Source organism: Chiroxiphia lanceolata, chromosome 19 (assembly GCF_009829145.1).
Source record: "Chiroxiphia lanceolata isolate bChiLan1 chromosome 19, bChiLan1.pri, whole genome shotgun sequence".
Lineage (NCBI taxonomy): Eukaryota > Metazoa > Chordata > Aves > Passeriformes > Pipridae > Chiroxiphia > Chiroxiphia lanceolata.
The window spans coordinates 11553354-11562241 of record NC_045655.1 but is presented as its reverse complement, the minus strand read 5'-3'; the positions used below and the strand labels follow the sequence as shown (position 1 = coordinate 11562241).

Sequence of the window (8888 nt, the reverse complement as noted above, 5' to 3'; positions counted from 1 at the left end):
ACCGCTAAATCAGTCCCCCATGCTGTCTCGGTGCTACACACACAGATGTCCCCCCCGTAACGCACCGCCCGCTGTTTAGTTCCGCATGCAAGCAGTGCCCTCGGAGGGACCCCCCCGGTGCTGTGGGGCGGGGGGGGGATCGGGTCCAGCTGTGGGGGTGCGGAGGAATCTGACCCTGCTGTGGCGGTGGGGATCGTGCCCAGCTGCGGGGCGGCACCCGCAGCACCATTTAAGCCCGCCCGCAGCCCCTCACATGATGGGAGTGTGACTGGGGTCTGGGCACGAGGTGATGGCGCTGAGCAGAGCCCGGCTGTCCCAGCCCCACGGGGAGAGCACCCGGCTGCTGTCCCAGGTAACGCGAGGGCCCCCACCCCCCTCCCACGGGACCCCCTTTCGGTGTCCCCCACATCTCCCCCCAGCCCCTGGGTGCTGGCTCTGTTCTGCATCCCGCATCCCTGGGGGCCTCCACAGGGATGGATCTGGGGGTCCCTGTCGGGGCAGGGGTGCACCCCTGTGCCCAGACCCCCGTGAGAGCAGGGATGGGGTACCCTGCGGGGCGGGGGCTCAGCAAGGGGGTGCAGGGTGACCCCAGGAGCCTGTGACAGTCTGGCTGTGGGACAGGGGCACACACGGACACTTCTGGGGGGCTGTGGAACAGGGGCACATGGGGATGTTTCTGGGGGCTGTGGGACAGGGGCACGTGGGGATGTTTCTGGGGGGCTGTGAGTGGCTCCTCTGTCCGTGCAGGTGTCCAGGCTGGTGGAGCTGCCCTACTCCTCCTGCTCCGATGACGATGCTGACGGTGTCTCACTGCCTGGGGACACGGCCGAGCAGGACCCCGGGTTATGGTGCCCTGTGCCCCCCAAACCCAGCACCTTCAGCCGCTGCGTGCGCTACCTGGCCTTCCTCTGGAACCTCCTCTTCCTCCTGCTGGGGCTGCTGCTCCTGGCCGTGGGGGTCTGGGGGCTGCTGGCCAAGGCTGCCCTGCCCGGGGGGGAGCATGGGGCACCCCTAGGCTCGGACCCCATGCTGCTCTTCGTGCTGGGGGGGCTGGGGGCCAGTGCCGTGTCCCTGGCCGGCTGCCTGGGCGCCCTCCGTGCCAGCCCTTGCCTGCTCCGCTTCTTCCTGGGGGCCCTGCTGGCTTTTGCGGGGCTGGAGGTGCTGGGGGGGCTCCTGGTGCTGCTGGCGCGGCGGCGGCTGCGGGACGGGCTGCGGGACCTGCTGCTGCTCTGCCTCCTGCGCTACCAGGAGGACCCTGACCTGCAGTTCCTGGTGGACGAGGTGCAGAGGAGCCTCCAGTGCTGCGGCCTCAGGTCCTACCGCGACTGGGAGAGCAACCCGTGAGTGGGGGCTCTGGGGGTGAGCTGGGGGGAGACCATCCCCACCACAGGGCTGAAAACTACGGGGTGGAAAACCCACCCAGTTCATTATGGGGTCTGTGGTGGGGACTCGTGTTTGGGGCAGTGGGAGCCCCGGAACAATCCGGGAAAGAGAGGGATGAGCCAGGACCCGTGGCTGGTGTCCAGCTCTGTGTCTGGGGGGCATGGGGAGACTCCATCCCTGCCCCCCAAACGTGTGTGGACCCACATCTCCCCATGTTCCCCCTACAGGTACTTCAACTGCAGCGCCCCGGGGGTGCAGGCGTGCGGCGTGCCGGCCTCGTGCTGCCAGGACCCTCTGGAGAGCGGCTCCGTGCCCAACGCCCAGTGTGGCTTCGGGGTGCTGGCGCTGGGGGCAGCGGCAGCGGGCGCTGCGGTGCACGTGGGGGGCTGCGGGGCCGCGCTGGGCGCGTGGCTGAGGGGCCAGGCCGGGGCCATCGCCGCCGCCGCCGCCGCCCTGGTGCTGGTGGAGGCCGTGGGTGCCCTCATGGCACTGAGGGTGCTCGGGGATGTGGCGGCTTTCCGGGCGTGGGGGTGACGGGTGGGGGATGCTGGGGGTTTGGGGACGTGCGGGGGGCTGGCCCAGCCCAAAATGGACCGTGTCAGAATCCTGAACCCATCCGTGTCCTTGTTCATCCCGCTGGTGGAGGCTGTGGGAGGCTCCATGGCACTGAAGGGCACTCAGGGACATCGTGGCTTTCTGGGTGTGGGAGTGAGGGCGTCGGGGGGTTTGGGATATGTGGGGGGCTGGTCCAGCCTCAAATAAAACTTGTCAGATGCCTGAACACATCCGTGTCCTGTCCATCTCACCATCACCACCAGTGTGGCCTCTGAGGGTGCTGGGGGACATTGTAACTGGGGGGGGGACACACACTGGGGATTTAGGGATATATGGGGGGCTGGCCCAGCGCAAAATAAACCCTGCCATTCACCTGAACCCCACCTCTGTTTATCTCCCCATGCCGTGGGGAGACACTTTTCCCCCAACCCTCAGATGGTGACATGACTCCTGTGTTTCAGAATTTAATTTTTCCAAGCAGAGCCCCACTGTACAGATGGAGCAGCCTCTACCTACACAGCACTATGGGGCAGGTGACCCAGCCAGGCCTGCCCCAGTCCTAGATGATGCCGTACTGAGCCAGCTCGTGCAGCTCCAGGTGGCTGAAGGCCTCCCAGGGACAGATGACAGTGATGTCTGGGGGGAGGAGAGGACAGAGGTTGTGGTGGAGTAACACCCCCCCCCCCAGTCCCTGACCCCCCGCTGCCAAAGAGGGGAAGGGACCCCCATACCTGTTCCCAGCCCTTCCATGCCTGGGATGTCATCACCGAACCTGCAGGGAGAGAGGGAGTGTCTGGCCTGACCCCCAGGCAGCCCCCCCACCACCCAGGGCCTGTCCCCACTCACCCCTGCACCCCCTTTTTGGGGGGTTTGCTTTTGAACTGCCTCGTCTGCCTCTGCTTGAACTTGGGGGGTCCCTTGCGGGGGGTGGCGGGACCCCCGGTCACCCTCGTGGCCGATTTCACCTCCAGCTTGGGGGGCTCCAGGCTCATGGCTCTGGGGGGGCTGGCAGCCAGCCCCGGCTCACGGCGTTCCCTGCGGATCCGGCGCTGGCACGGGACAGCTGCTTGCACCTGCTGGAGGGGGAATGGGGGGCACCAGCTTCTCCTCCCACCCTGTGGCCCCATTCCCACCCTGTGCCCCCATTCCCACCATTCTCCCTAATTGGCTCTGAGGAGCCCCCTCCCCTCAACACTGACTCAGCCCAGCTCATCCCGCTAATCCCCTTTCTCCAAAGGCAGAGAAGGGTGTCCTGGGGAGGGCACAGACCTGCTGCCACCCACTGGGGGTATTTCTTCATCCTGTGCACCACATTCCAGCATGGATCTGACCCCTGGGACCACCCATGGCAGTGCCAGGACCCCCTCCCCACAGCTCACCCCGGGGTCTGTGCCGTGGTGGGCAGCAGTGTGGTTTAGGGGTGGTGGGCACCCCAAGCTGGGCAGGGGGAGCAGAGGATGGTCCACGGGCTCCATCCCCCCTCCAGGCACCAGGAGCAGGAATTCTGCAGCACAAGGGGTTCAGCCCCACTGCACAGCTCAGGAACTGGGCACAGGCCTGGGAAGAAGGATCTGACCCAGGGAGATGCCTGGATGTTCCTGAATGATGTTCCTGAATGCAGGAATAGCAAAGCAACCCCGTGTCCCATCCCATCCCAGGAACCCCCGACTCACACAGTCCCACGGTTCCCGAGGCCAGCGCTGCTCCCTCTGTCCCACAGCCCGGAGATGCTCTGGGGGGCTTTTCGGGAGGGAGATTTATCCTGCCCGGGGGTAATAGGATTATTTAGCTCCCTTCTCTCCCAAGGGGTAATCCGGTGTCCTTCCCCCGCCCTGGGTGGGGAGGGGGTGTCGGGATTAGTGCCGGTGGGACAGGCTGTGCCTGGCCGGGCGGCAGATCCCACACAGGGCGATCCTGCCTCCTCCCCTGGGGGATCCCCCCATTCCCCAAGAGATTCCCTCAGCGCCCCTCGCTCCCAGCAGGAGGGATGGGACCCCCATCCCAGTCTCCCTCCCGGCCCAGGTGGGGGTCCTGGCACAGGGGGTGCCCTCCCAGCGCCATCCCTGCCTGTGCCACCACAGGACACAATCTGGCTGGAGATTGGACCCTGCCCACGGCCGGTGTCGCTCCAAAGCTTCCCTAATCCAGCACTAAAGCAATTAAAAACGGAATAATCTCAGCACACTTTAATTGAACTTCAGCCCCCGCCACTAACTGCAATTAGTTGGGCTCCAGCAAATAGGATTAGAGGGGATCCAGGAGTGTTTTCCATGGAGAACAAGCTACTTCCGTGGCAGAGAGCAGGGCCCGGCTGTAAATTTGGGTTCATTAGCGGGGGACACTCAAGGGCTTGGTGGGTCCTTGGGAAGCTCATCCTGGGATGATGGGGGGGTCCGTGGGGGTCCTGATGGCTGTGAGTCCCTTAGGATGGACGGGAGGGGTGCTGTGCCAAGTTTATGGGGGTTTAAGATAGAGGCAGAAGGAATTAAGGAAGAAAAGGCACCGTGGAGAGCAGGATGTGACACCAGGGACAGGGACAGTGTCCTTGACATGAGGCTGCTGCTTCCCACGTGCTCGGGGCCACACGCTGCCTCTCACGAGCCCTTCCCATGGAGAAGCCCCTAAGAGGCTTATGGGGAGGGGTCCAGCACAGCCCCCCCCACCAGGGCACGGCCAAGGTGCTTAAAATCCCTTCAAGGTGCTTAAATTCCATGCAGGAGTGTGAGGAGGAGGAGGAGGGCTGGCTGTGAGGGGCCACCCAGCCTGCCCTTGGCAGGGATTTGCCATCCCGGGGGGGGGGGTGAACAGCATCCAGCTCCCGGGAAATCCAGGGCTCAGGACAGGCCTGAGCTGCTGCCTGTCCCCAAGGGCAGGATCCTCTGTGGCGGGAGGTGACATGGCCTGGAGTGACACCCCTGGGATCCCGTGCTCAGCACACACCAACAAACACTATAAATGATCCCAGACCGGACCCCTCCACCCAGCCTGGAACAGCGGCCCTGGGGCTGTCCCCTGCCACTTTGGGGGACCTGAGGGGAGCTCAGTCCTTCTTGGAGCGCAGCCTGATCTCCATCCTGAGAATCATTTTGATGTTCTCGTCCTCCACGTGCTGCTCCACAGCCTCCAGGGCCCGGGCTCCCCCATCCCGGTGCCGCTCCAGCAGCTCCTCCACGTACCCCACCCACACGCAGTTGGGGCAGCCGGTCCCGCAGCAGTGTGTGGGCGGGGGGGGGACAGGGGGGTCTGCAGGAGGGACCCCACCATTGCCACCGGGGGTGTCTGTGCTGCTGTCCCTCCCTGGGGTGTCCGAGCAGCTGCTGCCCTTTCCTGGCGTGTCCGAGAGCTCCCGGAGGCTGGAGATGTTGGTGGGGTGGGGGTGCGGGGTCCCTTCTCTGGGCACCCCCCCGGCGCTGTTTGGGGGCTGCAAGAACAAGACCCCCCCTCATTGCTGATGCCAGTCTGGGGGACACAGGGTGTGGGGGGGGCAGCCGTGGCTGCTGCACCCCCAACTCAGCCCCGGGACCCCTCTCCCACCACCAGCACCCCCTAGCAGCTCCCCCTGCCCCCCCTGAGCCCCCTCATATCTTCCCCCATAATCCCCAGACCCCCCCCAGCACGCCCTTGGTCTTCCCACAGCCCCCCCGGCCCAACACCCCCTTGTCCCTCCTCAGTCCCTCGCTCACCCCCACGCCCCATTTCCCCCTTGTCCTCCCATTTCCCCCCAGCATCTTCTCCCCTCCTCAGCCCCCATCCCATCCCCATCCCCTCCTGTGACCCCCCAGCACCCCCGTGTCCCCCCACATCTCATCCCCAGCACCCCCTTGTCCCCCCCCGGACTCGCAGTGTCCCCTCCCGTCCCCAGCACCGTGTTGTCCCCCCGCGTCCCCCCCTGTCCCTCCTACCCCCGCTCACCCCCCGGTGCGGCCCCGCCAGGCCCCGCGCCCCCCGCAGCAGCATCCGGCCCCGCCCCCTGCCCGAGTGACAGCTCCCTCAGCCAATGGTCGCCCGGCACGGCCAAAGGGGTGGGAGTTAAGGGGAGGAAGCGACCAATAAGGAGCAGGGGGCGGGACCTCGAATCCGGAAGTGGCGGCGGAGCGGCCACGTGAGAGGCGGCGGGGACATGGCCCGGGGACCGGGACCGGGACCGGGACCGGGACCCGCCCGTGGACCGCGGCAGAAACCAGGACCGGGACACAAACAGGGACAGAGACCGGGATCGGGGCAGAAACAGGGCCGGGGACCAGGACCAGGACAGGGACAGAAACCGGGACAGAGACCAGGGCAGAAACCGGGACCGGGACAGAAAGCGGGACCGAGATCGGAACATGGACAGGCTGTTCCGCGGCGCAGCAGGTCAGTGCCCGCGGGATCCGGTCGGGATCGTGCCTGGGACATGGACCCAGTTTGGGACATGGACCCAGGGGGGGTCTCGGGGCGCGGGTGGGCCCTGGCGGGGGTCCCACACTCGAAGGCTGGGTCCTGATCTCTCCCTATGCCCGGGTCCCGATGTCTTCCCGTGCCTGGTCCTGATCTCTCCCCATGCCTGGGTTCCAGTGTCTTGCTGTGCCCGAGTCCTGATGTCTTTCCATACCTGGATCCTGGTATCCTGCCATGCCCAGGTCCCGGTGTCTCAGTGTCCGGGTCCCGCCATCCCAGTGTCCCAGTGCCTGTGTCCTGGTGTTCCATCCCCCGAGTCCTGCTGTCCTGCCATGCCCGTGTCCCGAAGTCCCAGCCTCCAGGTCCTGGTACTTCCCTGCAGGCCTCTCACTGTGCTCATTCCCTGCAGGAAGGAGAGGAAGGTGGACAACATGAAGCCCAAGCACCCCGAGGAGCAGGAGATCCCGTTCCGCCTGCGGGAGATCATGCAGAGCCGCGAGGCCATGAAACGCCTGGGCCAGGGGAAGAGGAAGGCAGCAGGTGGGACACAGAGGTGGCCTGAGCAGGTGGCCCAGGGCCTGGCCCAGGAGCCCATGGCACAGCTGGAATCTGCCATGGGAGCTTCTTGTCCCTCTGGTGATGTTCTGGCCCTGCCCTGGCAGCAGGAGGGACCCTGGGGTGTCACTGCTGCAGTAATGTCCCCCGTCTCTCCTAGAGAAGAAACAGCAGCAGAAGCCCAAATCCAAGGGGGACATCCCGGTGCCCAGGTTCCGGAGGGGGAAGGGGGAGTCGGAGCGTTCCTACATCTGCCGCATGGAGCAGGAGGTGCAGCACGTCCTGTTCCTCACGGAGAACCAGCTCCAGCGGGAGCCTGAGCGGGAGGACACGGCTCCAGAGAAGTCCCAGAGGAAAAAAGAGTGAGAGCAAGGCCATGGGGGCCGGATGGGGCCAGCCCAGCCCTGTGGCCTGTCCCCCTGCTCTGGTCTGCAGGGCAGGTCTGGCATTGGCAGCGGCTGGTGGGGCAGGTGGGGGGCTGTGGACCCCCTCTCCATGGATTTGGATCTCTGGGAATGGAGCCACAAGCCTGCTTCACCCTCCTGGGGGGCAAGCTGTGGGATTTGTGTGGCTCCTGTGGGTAGGGACTCACCTCCTTGCTCCCAAGCCCTGGCCACAACGAGGCTCCTCAGGTTTCAGAAAAAGAAGCTGGAAAAAGCTCGGAAGAAGAAGGAGGAGAAGAAGGCGGACATGCTGGAGAAGAGCCTGTTCCAAGGTGGGGCTGGAGTAGGGTGGGCTGGAGTGACCCCCAGCCCTGGGGGGCAAGCACATGGAGGGAGGGGATTGGGAAGCCAGATTGGCACATCCCCAGGGGCTCTGACCTGACTCTGGCTCTGGTTTCCCTCACAGACACGGTGGCGTTTGGGGAGGTGGTGACACAGCCGCCCACCATCACCTCGCGGCCCCGGGGACGGGGTCCTGCCAAGCAGGTGAGCTCTGGGGGACAGTGCCACCCCCCCCCCCCGGGTACCTGCAGGGCTGGGGTGGCCTCAGTGACCCGGTGGCAGCTCCTGGCAGTGCGGTCCTGGTGTCTCATCCTTCATCCCTGAGCTGTCCCGGCTCTGCCCACAGGCTGGACGGAAGCGGCTCCTTCTGACACCTCGGCTGGGCCGGAGCCAGGCATCCCCTGTGTCCCCAGTGTCCCCAGTGTCCCCGGTGATGTCCATGGCTCGCCGGCGCATCGTGGAGGAGGAGCGGGCACGGGTCATCCAGGCCTACAGGGACATCCAGAGGCGGAAACAGCTCCAACGGGAGCGTTCCCAGGCTGGGCACAGGGCCCCGCACTGAGCCCACCTGGAGGGGCTGTGCATTCCTGGTCCCTCTGCAGGTACCCCAGGACTCGAAGGGGACATTGTTGTGATGCTCTCCTGTTGCTGCTGAGCCCTGGGACTCCCACAGACTCCCTGGAGTGGGGTCCTTGCGGTGCCATGGACCTGCTTGGAGTAAAAGTGCCAGTGGGAGCTGATGGCATGAGCATGTCTGTGCTACCGCCCTGCCCAAGTTCCTTAGGGACACTGCTGTGCAGGCAGATGGCAGTGCCAGGCATGTCACTGTCACCACAGGCTGGCCCTGGCAGGGCTCTGGTGAGGGCAGGACCCTCATTGCTCAGCCTTGAAGAGACCCCAGTGCCTGGCCATGACCCCTCCAGCTCCAGTCCTCAGTGGGAGGAAAGCAAGGCAGTGCTGAGGACATGGAGCATCCCACAGGGCTCGCCTGTACAGTGTCACCTCCCTGTGGTGTCACCACTCATGGCACTATGGAGCCCCTGGTCTGCGGCCGTGCCACCCCTGCCCTCGGCACCGCTGCTGTGTGCCCCCCTGGCCCTGGCAGACCCCTGATGACCCCGGTACCAGGTGTGCTGCCACATCCCCACCACTGCACCCACACCCCCACCGTGCCACCCACCCCATCCATGCGATGTCCCCCGGCAGCCCCCGGCTCCGGGCCCCGGGGAGGCTCCGGGGCTGCTCCCGGCGTGGCTCAGCCGTGTCTGCCCTCACCTGCCCGCACAAAGGCCC

At 65.7% G+C, this 8888-nt stretch overlaps 4 protein-coding genes across 5 annotated transcripts; 2 read left to right on the top strand and 2 right to left on the bottom strand.

The window, feature by feature from the left end:
• Nucleotides 1-218: 218 nt before the first annotated feature.
• TSPAN10 (tetraspanin 10) lies at nt 219-1917 on the top strand. The gene is made up of 3 exons (XM_032707075.1): nt 219-352; nt 748-1340; nt 1611-1917. Exons 1-3 carry the CDS (start codon nt 290-292, stop codon nt 1915-1917), a joined length of 963 nt encoding a protein of 320 aa, XP_032562966.1. The 5' UTR covers nt 219-289.
• Nucleotides 1918-2400: 483 nt separating this feature from the next.
• PDE6G (phosphodiesterase 6G) lies at nt 2401-4050 on the bottom strand. Its single transcript, XM_032707045.1, has 4 exons — nt 3612-4050; nt 2785-3014; nt 2670-2710; nt 2401-2574 (listed from the first exon to the last, which is right to left on the bottom strand). The coding sequence occupies exons 2-4, from the start codon at nt 2928-2930 to the stop codon at nt 2498-2500; spliced, it is 264 nt and encodes an 87-aa protein (XP_032562936.1). The 5' UTR covers nt 2931-3014; nt 3612-4050; the 3' UTR covers nt 2401-2497.
• A 59-nt stretch (nt 4051-4109) lies between these two features.
• Nucleotides 4110-5918, bottom strand: OXLD1 (oxidoreductase like domain containing 1). The gene is made up of 2 exons (XM_032707044.1): nt 5851-5918; nt 4110-5359 (listed from the first exon to the last, which is right to left on the bottom strand). Exons 1-2 carry the CDS (start codon nt 5893-5895, stop codon nt 4979-4981), a joined length of 426 nt encoding a protein of 141 aa, XP_032562935.1. The 5' UTR covers nt 5896-5918; the 3' UTR covers nt 4110-4978.
• Nucleotides 5919-6009: 91 nt separating this feature from the next.
• CCDC137 (coiled-coil domain containing 137) lies at nt 6010-8335 on the top strand. 2 transcript variants are annotated; one of them, XM_032706684.1, is made up of 7 exons: nt 6017-6153; nt 6202-6291; nt 6725-6855; nt 7031-7232; nt 7503-7585; nt 7720-7799; nt 7942-8335. In XM_032706684.1, the coding sequence occupies exons 1-7, from the start codon at nt 6059-6061 to the stop codon at nt 8155-8157; spliced, it is 897 nt and encodes a 298-aa protein (XP_032562575.1). In that variant the 5' UTR covers nt 6017-6058; the 3' UTR covers nt 8158-8335. The 2 variants fall into 2 exon arrangements, with proteins under 2 accessions (XP_032562574.1, XP_032562575.1); XM_032706683.1 differs by having other exon boundaries at nt 6010-6291.
• Nucleotides 8336-8888: the final 553 nt, after the last annotated feature.

Bases quoted from the DNA above. Each gene is read 5' to 3' on its own strand.
- TSPAN10 (XM_032707075.1), top strand. From the start codon at position 290: ATGGCGCTGAGCAGAGCCCGGCTGTCCCAGCCCCACGGGGAGAGCACC. The intron at 353-747 runs GTAACGCGAGGG...CTGTCCGTGCAG, and splicing joins GCACCCGGCTGCTGTCCCAG to GTGTCCAGGCTGGTGGAGCT. The intron at 1,341-1,610 runs GTGAGTGGGGGC...TTCCCCCTACAG, and splicing joins CGCGACTGGGAGAGCAACCC to GTACTTCAACTGCAGCGCCC.
- PDE6G (XM_032707045.1), bottom strand. From the start codon at position 2,930: ATGAGCCTGGAGCCCCCCAAGCTGGAGGTGAAATCGGCCACGAGGGTG. The intron at 2,711-2,784 runs GTGAGTGGGGAC...CTCTCCCTGCAG, and splicing joins CCCAAAAAGGGGGTGCAGGG to GTTCGGTGATGACATCCCAG. The intron at 2,575-2,669 runs GTATGGGGGTCC...TCCTCCCCCCAG, and splicing joins CATGGAAGGGCTGGGAACAG to ACATCACTGTCATCTGTCCC.
- OXLD1 (XM_032707044.1), bottom strand. From the start codon at position 5,895: ATGCTGCTGCGGGGGGCGCGGGGCCTGGCGGGGCCGCACCGGGGG. The intron at 5,360-5,850 runs GTGAGCGGGGGT...TTGTTCTTGCAG, and splicing joins TGGCGGGGCCGCACCGGGGG to CCCCCAAACAGCGCCGGGGG.
- CCDC137 (XM_032706683.1), top strand. From the start codon at position 6,059: ATGGCCCGGGGACCGGGACCGGGACCGGGACCGGGACCCGCCCGTGGA. The intron at 6,292-6,724 runs GTCAGTGCCCGC...CATTCCCTGCAG, and splicing joins GCTGTTCCGCGGCGCAGCAG to GAAGGAGAGGAAGGTGGACA. The intron at 7,800-7,941 runs GTGAGCTCTGGG...CTCTGCCCACAG, and splicing joins GACGGGGTCCTGCCAAGCAG to GCTGGACGGAAGCGGCTCCT.